Source organism: Echeneis naucrates, chromosome 1, assembly GCF_900963305.1.
Source record: "Echeneis naucrates chromosome 1, fEcheNa1.1, whole genome shotgun sequence".
NCBI lineage: Eukaryota > Metazoa > Chordata > Actinopteri > Carangiformes > Echeneidae > Echeneis > Echeneis naucrates.
Genome location: NC_042511.1, coordinates 2614030 through 2632797, shown reverse-complemented (window position 1 = coordinate 2632797; position 18768 = coordinate 2614030). Strand labels below are relative to the sequence as shown.

General features: G+C 40.5%; 2 protein-coding genes across 2 annotated transcripts; both read right to left on the bottom strand.

Moving 5' to 3' along the window:
• Positions 1-1591: 1591 nt before the first annotated feature.
• LOC115048238 (hydroperoxide isomerase ALOXE3-like) lies at positions 1592-6570 on the bottom strand. The gene is made up of 14 exons (XM_029509581.1): positions 6412-6570; positions 5912-6116; positions 5704-5785; positions 5348-5470; positions 5172-5252; positions 4782-4968; positions 4523-4666; positions 4183-4383; positions 3651-3737; positions 3373-3542; positions 2544-2665; positions 2286-2386; positions 1855-2025; positions 1592-1771 (listed from the first exon to the last, which is right to left on the bottom strand). Exons 1-14 carry the CDS (start codon positions 6568-6570, stop codon positions 1592-1594), a joined length of 2013 nt encoding a protein of 670 aa, XP_029365441.1.
• Positions 6571-14125: 7555 nt separating this feature from the next.
• LOC115042742 (trypsin I-P1-like) lies at positions 14126-17460 on the bottom strand. The gene is made up of 7 exons (XM_029501092.1): positions 17329-17460; positions 16435-16561; positions 15452-15638; positions 15064-15258; positions 14713-14774; positions 14385-14527; positions 14126-14302 (listed from the first exon to the last, which is right to left on the bottom strand). Exons 2-7 carry the CDS (start codon positions 16535-16537, stop codon positions 14126-14128), a joined length of 867 nt encoding a protein of 288 aa, XP_029356952.1. The 5' UTR covers positions 16538-16561; positions 17329-17460.
• Positions 17461-18768: the final 1308 nt, after the last annotated feature.

The window sequence follows — 18768 nt, the reverse complement described above, 5'->3', positions numbered from 1 at the left end:
AACTCGTCTTATAATCGAGCCACGCACTTCCGGTTCGGCTTTTTTATTTATTAAGTTATTAACGAATAACTTTATTTGTATCTCAACTCCTTAAATGTATATATATATATATATATATATATATATATATATATATATATGTATATATTTGTAGTGTGTCTTTTCAGTTTGAATCGCATCTTTCTTGGCCACCGTATTATATGGCACTTTAACTTTAGCAAACAAATGCTCAACGTTACTTACAGTTTACTCTGACTCTGAAGCACTTACCAATTTATTTTTACATTCATTATTAATTAATTTATCCGTAATTCCTTTACAGATAGACAGTTCAGTCACTCCAGGTACACGTCCAACTGACGGGCTTTTATTTTGACACGCTAACTAGCCAAACATCGTAAGGTGAAAATTTCCGTGTTTGGCTTTTAAACACTTTCTCCAAAGCTGCAAAAGAAATAGCTGTAAAATTGGCTATCTATTATGACATTTAAGGACGTATAAATAACTTTTAATGAGTTTGAACGGGTTGTGTTTTATTTATAAATCCACTTATCTAGCCGTTAGCTAGTAACGGTGTTAGCTTAGCATGAGTCAGCGTTAGCGCAGCATTTACTTTAAAGGTGACTGTCCCTTCATTAACTGAGCTTTATTCTTTTACTCTGTTTTAAAAAACAAATTTCACTGACTTACTCGTTTTTTCCTCCGTCTGCTTCTCTTTTTCCTCTTCTATTTTCCTAAAAGTCCGGATATAATCAGACCGCACACTTCCGGTTTGGCTTTATTTATTATTATTATTATTGTTATTATTATTATTATTATTATTTATTGCGTCGTAATTTTTTTAAATGCATTGCAGTTTTACATTTGCACCACCGTATTATAATAATTTAAATTTAACACGTTCAGAAGTAAATTAAAAACGAAGCGTTACTTCCGGTTTATTTTGTCATTTCAGGTTTTGTGATATTTGATATATTAGAATTACATAAATTCTGTTTATCTTAACTGCGACACCGACTCTGTGGATCTGTTCTTCAATGAGCACCAGCTTTCCAAAGGAAAAAAATAATACACCATGAAAAATGTAGCCCGTACACTATTTATTAAAATACACAAAAATGACAAAGGCCCACTTTGGATTTTATGAATAGGCATGTCATTAGGGCCAACAATTCACCCTCACACCCATCCTAATGTCTATTCATTCACTGACTGACATCAGATTCTGTGAATAAAGCAGCATGATTAAGAATTAAAGAAAAATAATTTAAAGTCAAGATACCGCACTAAACTCATTTTACAATCAGTTCACATCCATCTCAATAGGAGACGGTTGTAGTTAAATTCCATAATGAATAAATTTCCTATATGCATGATTATATTTGTTTATCCCCTAAATCACATAAAGGCTCAGTAACAGAAGCTTGATTAAACATGTAACATAAAACACAAACACAAACAAGAACAAAGTGGTAGTCTGCTGAAATCAAACAATGGGAAAGTGTTACACTTTGTTCCTCAGACATAAAGGTACTCAGCACTGGTCATTTTCATTTGACCAACAGCTGAGGAGGACCAAACCTTGTCACACTCAAATGCCAACGCTATTTTCAAACTCAGTTGGATCCAGGTATTTGTACGGCATCCCCATGTTCTTGTTTCTTTTTCTGACATCTTTACTCAGCTGTTCAAGTTCTCCTTGAAACTCCCTGATCAGCCGACGAGGAGTCTCCTCACTGAAATGCTCTTCGGGGTAGCGCCCAAGCTGGACCTGTCGATTAGTGATACATTAAAAAATGTTTTTTTCTCAACAACATTTAGAGTTTTTGGTTATTTCAGGTCTAAGGTACTTACAAAGTCATAGTAATGTTTGCTCAGTAGCCACAAGGTGGCCATGCCGTTAACTGTTGTGTTAATGTCGGGCAGAGTCTTCAGCATGGTGGCCTCATTTGTTGTCCCCTTTGTGGTTGGCGGGGGGAGTTGCAGGGACGAGGGAGCGTTGGGCATCCAGGCACTGTAGTCGTACTAGAGATAACAGATCATTATTTGATGACTGCTTGATCTGTTTTCAAACATTCAGTTACACTTTTATTATTCTGATAAAAACTGTACAACTGATAATACAGTGTGTGAGTGAATTATTAACCCGGAGCCTCAGGGACTCTCTGGTTCCTAAGCTGTGGCCTGGTGTAGGTTTATAGTCAATGTCACGATGAATTCAGAGAAAAACTGAAAAACAAACGTTACAATCCAGCTGATCGTCCCTTAAAATCTGAATGAATCACCTGTCCGTTGTTCACAGCTGAGTGTTGGGCTGAGCAAGTGAAGATGACCATGGTGACAAACTTGATCAGCTCAGCCACCGTTAAGAATCTATAAGGAATTCCTGAGAATAAGAGAATAAACTCCATTAGTTAAAGGCAGTCATCTGATCGTATGAGCTTCTCTGTGAATTTCTGAATGGACGGATTGATATCCCTGAAGTCTAACAGACTTGGTGTTCCTGTTTAACATTATTCATCATAAATTCATCTTAATCTCACCTGTTTCTGCTTGAGAAAGGAATCCATGTTCAAAAATGTCCAGGATCCACCTCTGCAGCTCACAGTCTTCCTGGACTTCAGCATCATTATTGTAGAAGTGGCTTATCACCCCGTGCACAAACCTTTAGAAAACACAGATAAATGCTGTAAAACTTATACATCCTGTATACAAACTACTGTGAGAAACACATTTGGAAATAATCTGTCAGTCTGCCTTCAGTGCTCTTAAAATAAAGTACTGAAGACATAACAATAGAATTCAACGGCACCCCAAACATCAGCTTCCAAAATGACTTGAAGTTGAATCACCATCTCTTATTGCTTAAAAAAAGAAAAAAAAAAAAAATAGCAGCACATGTTTTCTGAGAGTTTCAGAAAGACTAATGACAGAAATCCTTTTTTTAAACTCCACTGAGCCACAAAACAGATCAATCTCCGATTTGAGGGTGAATTAAATGGAAGAAAATGGACCCTCTAGTTCTGAATCAGGATGTGAAGGTTGATTTTCTGTGAGGACTTTTTTCTACATGAGTCTCACCAAAACGTTTCCTTGGTGCTGCTCAGCTGATTTGTTCTCTCTCTGGGTTCTCACAAACAACTACAGTACACATGTTTAAGAACGTCTTTCTTTTTTCTGTTCAGCGAGGGGAAAAGGTTAGAGCTGAGACAAACTGATGTCAGCCACAACCCAAACCCTCACCTGACAAACTGTACAAATCAAGGTTTTTCACCTTATCATACTTTCAGCCCTCTAAGTAAAATCAAAACCAAATATAAATTATTCTTATCCTGTTTAAAGATAAAGCAGTATGAGAACTGCATATAGAACCTGTAGATGATATCCCAGAGGCGGACTCCATCATCCCTGTAGTAGAAGTTTGGCACAGACTCCAGTCCACGCTCAGCAATGTCTTCTTTTATGCAGAGAGAGCTGTAGGTCAATGAGGACATGGATCTCTGAAGTAGTGGGATCAATGCATTTCCACCAGCAGCTGCAATCTACAGAGTAGGCAAAGATTAACAGAGTAAAGTTTGAGTCAAACAGAGCCGATAACATCAAAAGGAAAACTAAAAAACATCATTGCTCAGGTAACACTGTGATCTAACCTGATTGAAAACTCCATCCTTAGAGATCAAATTTTTCCGGGCCAAGAAGTTGATCTGCAGAGTGTAACGAGTGTGAGGGATGAGGAGCTGAGGGAAAGAGGGAAGTCTGTTAGGACCCATATCAGTTGTTTCCATGCACGATGTTCGGCACATCATCGGTATCAGCTGATATATTTGCTTGAAAATGATTAATAGTAACAGTTACTTGTTTTGTGTAAAAACAATCGCCATGTATAAATTTGCAGAATGTAAGTTAGAGTACTTGTTTTACTTTACATAAACGAGGCTTATTTCATAAATTTAATGATAAAATGCTTCAATGTCATTGGATGTTAGAGTGCTGGAATCATAGAATAAGAATAGGGCAGGGGGGTAAGAGCTGTTCCTTAATGCTTTTAGTTTTATGAATGTATCTACTAGTTGGCCCACATGGGGAAAATTATTGGAATCAACAAATCCAAACTTACTTCCATGTTTAGTTCATCAAATATGTCAGTTAGGAAAATCCACAAATGACATCCAGTTGGGTTACCTTGTACAGCGGGTGCACCATCGGCACGTTGCGCAACAGAGACACTGAAAACACTTCAGCCAGCAGGTGAGTGCGCAGCAGGTGAAAGTTGAGTTGATGCTCATTGTAGTCTGCACTTCTCACGAAAATCTTGGCCATCAACCAGTCGTACTCATCATCAGGAAAAAAGACTGGATTGTCGTCTGCTGGAGTTTGCTTCAGCTAGAGGACGGGACAGAGAGTCCTGGTTCATTCATCCCATTCCGTCCAACACCAGCAGAAAGAACACAGACTAACCACAGCTGTCACCTCGATCCGTACTCGCAGCTTCATTATGTGTTATTTTTCATGCTAACGCTACCTGAATAGCAACTGGCATCAACTTGTCTTCAGGTGTCTTGTGGAGCAGAACGAGGGGAGCCATCAAGTACTGCTTCTTTCCATTGATGACGTTTGAATCAAGTCCATCCAGATTCTTGTAATCACTCAGGAAGATGTTGCCTCTCTGGTTGAAATTCAAAAGGAGGATAAGAAGGCATTTTCAAAGTGAACATTTCGGAGCAATCAGGGTGAAAAGCACAGTCCTGGAGCTGAGATTACGTTCAGTTTGAAACAATCACCTGCATTTCATCTGCCAAGCTGCCCTCACAGAGGGAGAGCATGTCATCAGTCACTGGGAAGTTTTCAGGAAGGACTGTGCAACGTCGAATCACCATGGGATTGACTCCATTCAGAAACTGGTAGGCAAAGAATTCATCCTCCTTCCAGTTTTGCTGGACGTAGTCTGAAAGAAAAACAAATGGAGAAAAGTTGAACTTCATGTTTTTTTCGTGCATCAGCATATCTGGATTCAAAACATTTTATAACATTTACTAGTTTTTCTCAGCTGAAACTCCCCAAACATGTTTTGGCAAATGCATTTTCTTTTTCCATTGAACAAATGGAATCCATGCAGTGTGAAGTATTTCATGAACTGCTGTGATGGCACATCACCTGGAATGTGTCTGTCCCAGAACACGTTGTCAAGTGCATCGAGATTCTTCCATGTCTTTTTGCAGTTAGCCAGTCCCTCCAGTTTCAGCTCTATCAGGCTACAAAACCAACAAAACAAATATTGATTCCTGAACTCACTTTAAGCAGGCAGGTTCAAAGAGAAATACATACCTGACAGAATTTCAGGACTTACCTTGCTGCTGCAGTGAGCTTAAATTCAATATCCCTGGTCCAGGAGAACTGGACTTCACTTGGCAGACTCCCAGTGTCTAGTACCTTCATGCACTGGGGTATCCCATCAGCATAGACTTCCCAACTGGGAGAAAGAGGACAGCATTTTTTATTCTTCACAAATGTTCATGTGTTTTATATTAAAACTCTGCAGTATATATTGCAATGTGATGTTAGAAACCATAGCAGGTTTCCCAGAGTCAATGATGGTTATTAGATAATTATGTGGGGTGAATATATCCAACCAAAAGTGGGAGAGAGTTGATTTATGTTTGTTTAAAATGTGTTAAAATGAGTGTGCAAGCTGTGATCTCTCACCGATAGTCGTCCATGCGATGGTTTTTCTCCTTCACCCGATGGAACAGGCAGACACTCTGGGTCTCCTCAGAGAATTTCAGAGCTATAAGAAGAACAAGAACAAGCAATGTTTTAGGATTTTTATAATATAGATACATAAAGCTTCTTTTACATCTACGGCAGTCAGTGAACTGCACACTGCCTGTTAGATAAGCAAACCTTTACCAACCTGTCCGCTCCCTGAAGCACTGCACCTCACTGTCAATGATCCGGCGGTGGATGGGAAAGTGGTACGTTTCTCCATCAGGGGATTTCACCTCCACCCTTGCAGGGAACCAGGCGTGTTCTGGGTTATCTGGAGTGTCCTGCTGGTCCACTTCTATCAGAAACAGCTTTCCCAGAGAGGTGTGGTAGGACACAGTAAAGCTGGACACCTGAAGCAACGACAGATGAAGTTTGGAAAATCCGATGGAGTTGAAATGAATTTGATAACAGAGAACAGAGCTAGAACATCCAAATAGTTCCCACACTGTAACTGTGTTTGGAAGGCTGGACAAAGTCAGACATAATACCAGTACTGAGAAGCTCATTGTGGTCAAGTTTGTTACTTTTGTCTTGTAATTTTGGTGATGTTGTACAGCTGAGTCTCAGTTTTTATGTCAGCTTTTCTAAACGATTATTAAACGTGCCTTTTGGAAAATAATGCAGCATGTAATACTTCACACTTACTGCTCCACTGTGGAAGGATGTGGTCCCTCTGGGGTTTAGGAGCCTGGTGCGGTCACTCTCCCCCTCTGTGCCCACAAGTTTAATGAACACATCGGTGAAAGTGATGGCATTGGTGGCATTAGTGACGCTGGTGGTGTGTACCGTCACTTTGTAGTCCATTTTTATCCTGAGAAATTTAAAAAATCTGGTTTGGAAAACATGAATATTCTCAGGACTGATTAACTAACCCCAATCCCACAGATTATAAAATATAAGATAAAGCCAGCGTTAGGCCCACAGGTAAAAGGTACGACTAACTTCGTCCAAACGAACACGGGGAAATTTAAATGATCAGATCAAGTATCTGACTCACCTGCGTTAAGGAGGTCAAGAAGATCCTTTGAAGGAATTCACCGGAGACGTCCTTTTTATAGGTAAACTTAGTGGGAGGATCTGTTCAACATTCCTCAGCTCGAGTGATGAAATATTTGACTTGTGCAGGAAAATTACCAGGAAAAATGCTCCATCAACAACTGTTACTCATAACAGTTTAACCAGATTTATCAGGTCTAAATATTTGAGCAGTGATATTTAAAAGCATTTCGGGTAAGTGCAAAGCAATGTTATCACTGTATACCGTCCATCTCTGTTGTCAGATGATTCTAAACAAATAGAGATCAAAATGCCAAAATATTGCCTTGACATTGGCTATAAACTGGCTAACTGGAATAAAAACTGACTAATTCATTTGGAAGTAATATTGTGAAACAATTAAGTGCAACAACGTAGATTTATTTGTCCTTTTGAAAAATTTTAATTTAATGAACTGCAATGTTTATGCGTGAAATTTCTTGAGAACACCAAAATGTTTAAATGTTTGAGTAAATGTGTGAAGTGGAGGAAGTTAAGTGAAGGAGCTGTGCACAGGACGAGGTCAGCACACCCAACAATAAATGATCATTTCTTGATAATTGGGTATCAGTGATTCAGTACAAAAAGCCTGATAAATGAGTTCAATAGAAAGGGCAGGGCTCCTTCCAGGGAAGGAAAAAAGGGGAGGAGTCAGAGCCAAAAGAGGGATTATATGTATAAGCTCAGACAATTGGTGAATATTTCCCAAACTGAGCTGCAAGTGCTAAACCTAAACTCTCCGTACACATAATGCACGATGCACTGCACAGTATGAGCCACTAAATGACAAATGTTGTGTCACATTTGACCGTAAATGTTAAAGAGGCACATGCTGCCTGTTCACCAGAAGATAATATCTATACTGCTTCCTTCAGGTTGGTGGGGGCGGCTGAAGCCATGCGACATGTGACACGTTTCTATAATGAGCCCATCCTGTCACGGTATGGTGTTGTGTGCAGACAGACAGACAGACAGACAGAGAGACAGAGAGGCAGACAGACAGAGAGTCAGAGAGGCAGGCAGGCAGACAGACAGAGAGACAGGCAGGCAGGCAGACAGAGAGTCAGAGAGGCAGGCAGGCAGACAGACAGAGACAGACAGACAGGCAGGCAGGCAGGCAGACAGACAGACAGGCAGGCAGACAGACAGACAGACAGAGAGACAGAGAGGCAGACAGACAGAGAGACAGAGAGGCAGGCAGGCAGGCAGACAGACAGACAGACAGGCAGGCAGGCAGACAGGCAGGCAGGCAGGCAGGCAGGCAGACAGACAGGCAGGCAGGCAGACAGACAGACAGACAGGCAGGCAGGCAGACAGGCAGGCAGGCAGGCAGGCAGACAGACAGGCAGGCAGGCAGACAGACAGACAGACAGGCAGGCAGACAGGCAGGCAGGCAGACAGAACAAACACCACCAAGTGAACGAGGGACAAAGTGGCACGAGCAGAGATCCAACATGACAAGTGACAAGGATATCACGTGGCCGAAACAGAAAACAGGACTTAAATACACAGTGACTGGACAAGACACAGATGATCCACATTAAGGCAGGGAAAACACTCAGCTGGGGATACAACCAGGAATTAAAGTAACGGGGAACACAACAGAACCAGGACTTCAAAATAAAACAAGAAGTGACACAGACCGAACACTAAACACCAGACAGAACCCAAAACATGACACATCCATTGAGTGAAAGGTGCTAATTTATAACCTCTCATTAAATGAGAATTAAAAGAGAGATAAGAGATCTTATTAGATAATGAGAGAAAAGAAAGAAAAAAGACTGGCTCATTATCAGAGATTTGCTGAAAGAGTGCAACATAATTGAATAATAACTCCAGAAAAAAAGGATAAGACAATATTTTTTTAGCTATTATTGTTGAACATTTTAAGAAATGTGCTGCTTTCTGCTTCTTTTTCAGTCCACAATCACTGAGGCACTAAATGCTTCGTACACATGAAGAGTCAGTATGTTGAACAACGCACTGCACAGTACAAACCACTGAATGAAAGAGACATGTTATACCTGTTTGTCAGGGGATGATATCTACCATCTACACTGTTTCCATCAGGTTCATAGGATGCTGGATGCTGAATGCATTATTATATCTGACAGAATCCCTGATGATGAAGGGATTAGGTTTTAGGCTGAAGCAGTAATGTTTCATCTTGATTGGTAAGAAAACTAACAGTGATATTTATATCTAGAAATTGTGTATTGATGTTATTTGATGTGATCACTTTGGTTAGCAGTAATTTTCAAACTTACATGTGAAAATTAATCTTAACATGTTGGCTGTCAACGATCCAGTAAGAAAAAGGTGGGGAAATGGGCTTCATTAAGATAAGGTAAGATAAGATAGGACTTTATTTATCTCACGGAAAGGAAATACAGCAGCAACCACAGGTACAGTAGCACAAGAAATACAAAGTGGTAGAGGTGCTGCTAAAGTGACATACAAATATTAAAAAATACAAAAGCGGTTCGAAAACTATGCTAAACATTGCAGTACAGTGTATGTGGATGAGGTAGTGAAGAGAAAGCATGAAGCCCCTCAGTAGTGGAAATAATGTCATTAGTCCAAGGTGCACATTTCATTGCAGCGACAGGTGTTGTACAGTCTGATGGCTGCTGGAATGAATGACCGGCAGCGGTGTGCCTTCTTTCACCGCAGGTGCAGCAGCCTGTTGCTGAAGGAGCTGCTTAGTTCTCCCACAGTGTGGCTGTCAGTCATCCTCCTCTCAAAGGAGTCCACAGAGCGGTCCAGGACAGCTTGTCAAGTCTCTTCCTTTCCCTCTGAACTGCATAAAAGATGTCAGAGGCCTGATGTGTCTGATGAAAGGTGATAGCACCGTCCCCTGTGGAGCCCCCGTGCTGCAGACAGACACACAAAGCCTCCCATGCTGTGTTCTGTGGGGGAGGTAGGTGGTTACAGCCCACTCCTTCCAGCTTCTCTCTGAGCAGTCATGGCTGGATGGTGTCGAAGAGCATGACCCTCACCGTGCCTCCAGTGCTCTCCAGGTGTGACTGACATCTGTGCAGCGGGTAGATGACAGCATCTTACATGGGCTTCGGAACTGGGACCACGCAGGATGTCTTCCACAGGAGCAGAACTCTCTGCAGAAAACTGACCTGCACAGTCCATGAGAAGTCTGGAGCTGACGCCATCAGGGCCCGAAGCCTTCCTCACCTTGATCCTCCTCAGCTACCTCCTCTCCTGGTCAGCTGTAAGGTGGGCGGGCTGGGGTGAAAGTTCCTCACAGGCAGGGAGTGGAGTGGCATGATTACAGAAGGAAGAAAACGCAGGAATAAGACAGATAAGAGATCTTATTTGATAATGAGAGAAAATAGAGGAAAAGAAAACAGACTGAGATTTGCTGAAAGAATGTGACACAATTGAATAATAACTCCTGAGAAAAATGATGTCATCACATCTCTGAAAGGACAATTTCTAGCTGTTATTGTTGAACATTTTAAGATTTGTGCTGCTTTCTGCTTCTTTTTCAGTCAACAATGATCACTGAGGCACCAAATGCTCTGTAAACATAAAGAATCAGTAGATTGCACAATGCACTGCACAGTACAAACCACTAAATGACAAATACTATTGAGTCATATTCAGCCATGAAAGTTGAAGAGACACGTGACAAATGATAATATGTATCACCTATACTGCTGTCTATACTGCTTTTATCAGATTCATGGAGGCTGGAGCGTTATCTGAAAGCATTATTATAACTCCTATAGAAACCCTGATGATTGGTAACTGTGTTCTACGGAAGTACATTTAAGTTATAGCCGGATGATCAAAGTCAAGGTCAAAATAATGATTAACTTGGGTAAACAGGGATTTTATTTCCAGGTAACAATCCTGCGAGGTGAGGCTTGTTTCAGAACCGACTACATGGGGATGATTTCAAGCCCTTTAATGGAAACCTCAGAGAGAACAACTTACAGATTTTTGTTAAAGATTCAAGAAACTTTAAAATCATTCAACACCAACTATGAACTACGCAAACAGAAGTAAAAGTTCGTCATTTTCAGAGACAGATAAGTTAGAGAAAGTAGAAAGGTAATGGGGTGTGTGGGTCAGGGGGCGACACCGTCACATCGTCACAGTTGCGTAGATTGTACCAGGATGCACACATATCATACAGACGCGGTGCCGTCTACCCGGCTGTACCTTAATGGTCACCTGGACTTCATCTTTTGATTGTAAAAATTATGTATACCAGTTTCTGCTCTGTCACCGGTCTAGGTCCTGGGGGTGGGGGGCCCCCAGTCCATTACCCGAGACAGGAACCGTGATATTCTTATTGTTGGGGGTCCGGGTCTGGGGCCCGGTTCTGGTCAAGTCTGGTCTGAGGCAACCTGCCCACCATGCTGCTCAAGTTTCCACACAAATTTACATCAATTGACTTAAACATGCTGAGATGTTGTTTCACTTCACATCAACAACAATGATGGCTTCTTCAGAATGCATTTGAACATTAAATCCATCTCTGTCAGCAGACTGTAGCAGTCAGGAAAGTCAGGCTTGATGCCAAGTTGTCTTTTGTCTGACCATCCGCTGTGTTATTGGCTCTGAGTCTTGCTAGCATAACGTTAGCTTTCTGCCTCATAGCCGAACCAGAAGCTGAAGTTTCTGTAGCCGCAGCATCACGAAGGAAGCGAAAGAAGCGGACTCCCTGCTGGAGAAACGCTGACTGATTTATCTTGTCATCTTATCTTATGATTTAGCTGCTCCCGCCTCCATCACACCTGAAACACCGTCGCCATCTTCTCGGGTTTCCGCGGACAACGAAGCACATACGTCCTGTATACGCGTATCTGTATCTGTTCTTTTACTCAAATGTTGAAGTTGTGTACTCTGTCCACCTCTGACATTGACATTGTGTATTTTTTTCAGTGTGTACTTTTCAATGTGTTATCTGGTTATATTAGCTGTATCTGTATTCACACTAAAAAGGGGCGGGGCTTAAATCAGAAGTGGGCGCGGCTTATACTGAAGTTGAACTTTTAAGTCTGAAACTTATGTGGGTTGGTCAGAAGTTGCTGTATTTATTGTAGGTCTCAATATATTTCTATTTACAGCTTAATTTGTATTACAACAAGGTAAGAAGAGCGAGCCGACCGGATAAAAACCTGACCCAGTGAGGAAATGTTCGGGTTAAAAAATCTATTTTAAAAATTATGATGCAGCCTAACTTTTTATCTATCAGGTTAAAATGATGATCTTACCAGGGGACTCCATCAGGTAGTTGTAAATATCAAGTGGGATCATTTCTCCTTAATAATAAAGGTACCGGATACTCTACCGAAAAAAACGTTTTTTCCCTCTTAAGATTTTCTTTGGCTGAATAGAAATGTGTTAATTTTCCTAAAATGTCTACGGACTGTGATTCAACTAGACCTTACAGGTCCTCCTGATAACCTGGCTCATGTCAGGTTTATCAAAGCCATCAACTAATTTCATGGGGCAGTAAGATAAAACAAACGTCTATAAAGAGCCCACACGCAGTGAAAGGTGTAAATTTACAACCCAACAGTAAACGATAAGCCCATGACAAACAGTTTTACGTGATTCAGCAGAAGGGTGGCGGTAAATTAGGTTAAAGAGACGTGGAACAATGGGCTCCTTTGAAGGAGGAATAACAGAGACAGAAGCGAGATCTTCTAAGACAAACCTCATTAACAGAGGTTTGCTGAAAAGAGTGTGACACAATTGAATAATAACTCCTAAGAAAAATGATTTCACCACATTTCTGAGACTATTTTTGCTGAATATTTTAAGAATTGTGCTGCTTTTTCAGCAGCACTAATGCACAATGCACCTCACAGTACAAACAGCTAAATTGCAAATGATATTGTGGCAAATTAGGCCATGAAAGTCCCGAGGCACATCCCGCCTGTCTGACAGAAGAGGACAGCTGGGCTTCGCTGAGGCCCGCTAACTGAAGCCTGTGTAGGAAAATGAAGGTCACAAATTAAAAACAACAGTATGGAGAATGATATCAAACGCTCGGAGAGAACAACTTATGGAGATCCTTCATTGAAGACTGATGAGGTTTTAAAAACATGCGTTGCTGACATGAAGGAGGAAACTGTGAGCCACAGGTCAGCAGTGAAGCACGATGTACACAAACACAATATTATTAAAGTAAAAGTCACAATAATTGTTAAGGATTAAGAAGTTACATGCCGCTTTATCAGCAGTCACACAGTGTCATTGGGTAAAGATGCCGGCTGATATAACGTGTGTATTTTAGAGGTGTGCATGTAATGGTGTTTAAATCCTGTTCAAGATACTGTCTTAGTTTATAACATAAGACATAATGCACTGGAGCTTTTAGCCTTTCACTGCCAATAATGTATATTTGGTAGGTGGGAATGCTGCTTTCCGCTCCTGTGCACGGTGGAAGGCCACAAAAATATAAACAGGATCTTCACAGAGAATTTGAATAGGCTGAGAATCAAGGAAATGTTCAGCAACGATCAAACCAAAACCTGGATGATTTCTTATTCATAACCCAAAAAAGTAAATCAACCTGCTTCAGGTTCAGTTATTTATCTGAACTTAATATGAACTGAAGAAACTGATGATATCTCTCAAACTGTTGATGGGACAAATGTCTGCTGTGTTTAAAGGTTTATTCAACTTTAGTTTGACTCTGCTCTCCCTCTGATCCACTGGGCCTCCTCAGGAAACCACTTTATGGTTAAATACTGCAGCCAGTAAAGATTAGATTTACAGCAGATGGACAGAAAAAGAAGAAGTCCCTCCTTAACTCTGAAACTAAAGGTTTTATATTAAAAGGGAACTCTGTATTCTTTGTCCCGTCCAGCAGAGGGACCAGAGACTCAGAGACAGAAGAGAAGGAGGGAAATGATGCTGAAGATGGAAGGATGAAGGATTTCTATCTGACAGAAGAAAGAAATTTCGTTATACCATTGTGTTTGTTGTAATTACACTCAGGTATAGCATAAAATCACAAGAAATCTTGTCAAAAGCACATGAACATAAAACACTATCCCAGAAATAATCGAAAATAACCTCACTGTGTGAAGTGTAACACTCCAAGCAGACATTTAGAAGCTGGAGGATTCAAATTGAGTTAAACTACCAGCTGTAACACAGATTTATTTTAACAGTGGATTATATTGACCGACACACGACCTCATAAATGAGTCACACATTTTTATTTTCTTTGCTTTATCATTCTGTTTTATTCACCCGAGGTGACGTGACCTGATGCTAACTAAAATAATCATGCTAATCATTTTTGTGATCCCGTTCACGCTAACAACATGGTTATGACGATTCAACCGCAGTTGAAGCAGTTTAACCTGTTTCTGGATTCAGTCATCGTCTCCTTGATCCAGTCGATGTACTTGCAGACTCTCAAAAACATGCACGGATTCATAAATGCAAGTCTAGGAGAACCTTGAATGACTGCATAAAGGTGACCGTTGAACTCCACTCCTCCACCAGAGTCGCCCTGTGAGACACAGACAAACTCAGATGATTCAAGAATTTTTCCCCAAACGAATGAAATGCTGATATAAACCACAACAACGTACATCTGCGGTAACCTCTGCGCCGTTAGCGCAGACCCATTTGCCAAATGGTATGTATGAAAATGTCTCATGGTGGGCAAGCTGAGTTGTAGTGCAGTTAACAACAGTCATATCACCACACTGAAGAATTCGAGGAATGTGATTGCCTAGAAAAAAAGAACAAACCATTCTGAATAAAAGTCATAATTTTAAGAAATGTTTAGTGTCCCCTCCCCCACCAAAAAGTAAAAAAATAACAAAGACAAAATCTCTCCTTGTAATCAGAATGCAGGTCTCAGATAAAATGAGAACAAAGACGCATAAATGGCTGTGATGCACAAAGGATGCGTACTGTACGTCAGATCGTTGTTTATGGCATCGCTGCCATGACCTGCGACACGGACCACGTCACCGCTGAAAAAAGAAGAAAAGGACAGATTCCAAGCTGCACTGAGCTTCTTTCTTTCAAAACAATAAAAAGGTTTCACATAAAAGATGAATAAACACACATTCATATAAGGTGTTGATGATTCGTATTGTTATTGTATAAAATACCAGATAACAGAACTTTTGGTTTCTGTACATTTTCAGGAAATACAGACTTCAAACGAACACAGCTGTGTAGTTCCTGAGCAGTGTTGGATAAATTACACAACGAGACAGAGAGAGAGAGAGAGAGAGAGAGAGAGAGATGATGACTTACAATTCCAGATCCGTTTGACAGTCTGGAAGAGGAACTGTATGAATCGGCTCTCTGGGTTTCTGAGGGAGCTTCAGGAGCATGATGTCGTGTTTTCTTCTCAGCACCCTCTTAAAGACATGACGGTCTTCTATGTTAATTTCCATTGTCTCATTGTTTTTTGGATCTGGGTGAGCATTTATAATTACAAACATTTTTCTGGAAGCAGAAGAAAAAAGAAAGATCCCTCCATCACTAACATCTGAAAAACCGTCTTATTTGTAAAATTGTGAAGATAATAGCAGGTATTTCAGATGTCTCTGGTTTTTATGTGAAATGAAACCGTTTACCTTAAGCAGTTTCAGATTAATTTTATTCATAAATTATACAGACATTTGAAAATATTTCTCACCCTGTACCAGGCCAGCAGTGAGCTGCAGTCAGAATCCACTCTTCATCGATCAGAGAGCCGCCACAGAAAAAAATCTCCTGTCCATGAACTGCTAGCAGCCGGACATGATACAGTCGCTCACTGTCTTCACAGGCTGCACCGTTGATGACTCTCTTCTGGAGATCCAACCCTGAACTCACAGCCACACCTGAGAGACAGAGTGATGGTAAAGAGTGGCAGGGAGTGGACACAAAGAAGGTAAATCTTTTAGCTCTGACATGAAAAGATTTTTTTTATTGTTGTTTTTGTTTTTTTTTAGCTGATCCCTTCCTGGTTTCCTTTAAAAATCAAACTTTTCTGCCGTTTCTCAGTGAAGCTGAACTTTTCCTGAGCTTCTCTTCGGAGGGCAGCGGCTCTCTGTGAGGATCAGGAGACTCAGAGACAGCAGTGGATTTCACTCTGAGCTCCCGTCCATCCACCCAGACAATCTCTACTCTATTTTCAGGGCTCCACCATCTGCCAGGACCTGAAGTGGACTCCCAACAAGAAGGCCCAGACACTCTCCCAGATGATTGTACCTCCTGAGGCAGTTCAGGAGCTGCTGGCTCACTTTTACACTGCAAAGATTCAGTCTGTTCCCTGAACTCAGATAATCGCCTGGTTTGGTTCAGAAAACAGGACAAGAAGAGATTGAAAAAGATCACAGGTGCTGAAGCGGCCTGCAGTCAGTGAGGAAACAGACAGGAAGCTCCACAGCAGATCCATCACACTGTTTTAACAACCTGTTTCCACTTCCCCCCTCTGGACGGTGTTACAGGACACTGTATACCAAAACAAGCAGAAACAAGAAGACTTTCTCCCCCCAGGACATCAGTCTGATGTAGACAGCATCAACACCCCTCTGACACCAACCAGCAGCTACTTTGGTCTTACATCTAAGTCCTGAGAACAACGTGGAACCAGAGTCAGATAGTGATGTGTGACAGCAGCTGTGTCCTACTCACCGGCCCACAGCAGAAAGGAGAGAAGCTCCAGACGAGCCATTGCTGCCATCGACCGTCTAATGACTGCTGTCCTGGTGCCACGGAGGAGCCTTTTTAAACACATTCAGCCCCACCAAGTCCAGTTGGCCTCAGAGACACAATCAGCTCATTAGGGTAAGTCAACATGAACCCATGGGGTACAATGGACTACACAGTCATGTCATTTTAATATCCCTTATCAACAGTGATGTCACTGTCCTCAGTATTCAGAGGGACTTATTACATATTACACTAAAAAATAACTAAATAATAAGCAGCATTGAATTTAAGAGAGAGTTTTAGTAAATGATAAAGACAGCATGTTGTGAACTGTTATTGTAATTTTGACAGAAGATATTTTTCTTTTTTCTTCATCTTAGTTTGAAATGATTTAAAACACTGTATCCGAGTTTACTGTCCTCATGTAACCTCACTGAATGAACTCTTTGTTCTCTTTGTTCAGATCAGAATTTCAACGTCCAAAGTCCTGTCAGTTAAGATCAACAGGTCAACGTCACTATTTGCTTATCATTACTCTCTCTATGAAAAAAACCTGCGTTCAGCTTCACTCTCTCCTGCAGTCCGTTGCAAATTAAACTTAGTTAAATTATATGCTAATACTTCATCAGAGATAAATGGAAATTCTCAAAAGAACCATTATGTTGTGCACATCATTGTACCTTTGTGCCATTCTACGTCTTTGTGTCTAATTTGACTGAAATATTTTCTCTGTTAATGGTTTCTGAAATGTTTCCTGCATTTCATGCATTCACACGTTATCCTTAAACCAAAAGGTGCTTCTCATAAATAAAAGTCTTTTATTTTTCAGAGTCTCTCCTGACTTTCACTTTAATTATATTGTGCTTTACCACTGACCTGTGGATTGTTTCTTCCTTCATGTAAAAACATGTTGAAGGACTTTAGTCTCTTGAATCTTTAATAAAGGATCTGTAAGTTGCTCTCTGAGGTTTCCATTAAAGAGCTTGACAACAGTGTCCATGTAGTTGGTTCCCACAAGCGTCACCTTGTGGGTTTGTTACTTGGAAGTCAAATGCCTGTTTCTTCCTGAGCTATTCATTGTTTTTAAGATCAACTGTATAGTTATAATAATAATCTCAAATGTACTTCTGTAGAACACAGTTACCAATCATAAGGGTTTCTATTGGAAATCTAATAAATCTTTCAGATAAAAGATGTCAGATGGGATTGGCCCCAGCCTCCATGAACCTGATGGAAGCAGCATCGATGGTAGATATTACCTCCTGACAAACAGGTCATTCAGTGGTTTGTACTGTGCAGTGCGTTGTGCAACACACTGACTCTTCATGCGTACGGAGCATTTGGTGCCTCAGTGATCATTGTGGACTGAAAAAGAAGCAGAAAGCAGCACATTTCTTAAAATGTTCAACAATCAGAGATAAAAATATCTCCTTTGGCAAATCTCTGATGATGATGATCGGTCATCTTTGTTTTCACTCATTATCTAATAAGATCTCTTATTTCTCTGTAGCCCTTTTTCCCTATTGGTGTGAAATTTATTTTACAGGTTTTTCTACCTGGATCATTGATACTTCTTCATAAACTGACTTGAGCCAAGCCAACATGTTAACCTTTATTCTTACATACAAGTTTGAAAATTGCTGCTAACCCAAGTGATCACATCAAATAACATCAATACACAATTTTGGTTAGATAGGTCGATATTACCATTAGTTTTCTTACCAGTAAAGATGAAACATTACTGTTTCAGCCTAAAACCTTTTTCCACGTGGAGGTCCTGGTCATGGAGTTGTAGTTACTGTGTTAAAAAAAAGTTAGTTAATGTTCAAAGTGTGAAAGGAATTGAAATAAATAACCTCCACTCCCAAAACAAAGAACTATTGAGGATGTTTACACATTTTTAAAGGTAGCTCCATTTCCCTGGGATTACAAAGGATCGACTTAACTTGAAGTCTTAACTTGAAAAAACTTAAAATTTTTTTCTGCAGTTTCCGTTAAAGGGAAGGGCATCCGTAACCAGTTATTTTTCATTTGCAAGAGTAATATTCACACGCAACTTTCACCCACTGGGTGTGTTCTTCAACAATCATTCCCGTTCTTTGTTTTCCCTAGAAATTCATGACGTGATCGGAAGGCTTTGATATATCTCTGTAACATAGACAGCAGCCAAGATATTACAAGAGCATAAAGAGTGTGTACACTGCGGACTAAATCAGATTAATACATACATTCTTTCCAACATGAGTAATGATTGCTTTACCCAATGAGTAGTAATTTCAATTGAAAACAGTTGGCACAAACTGCTTCATTTGATGA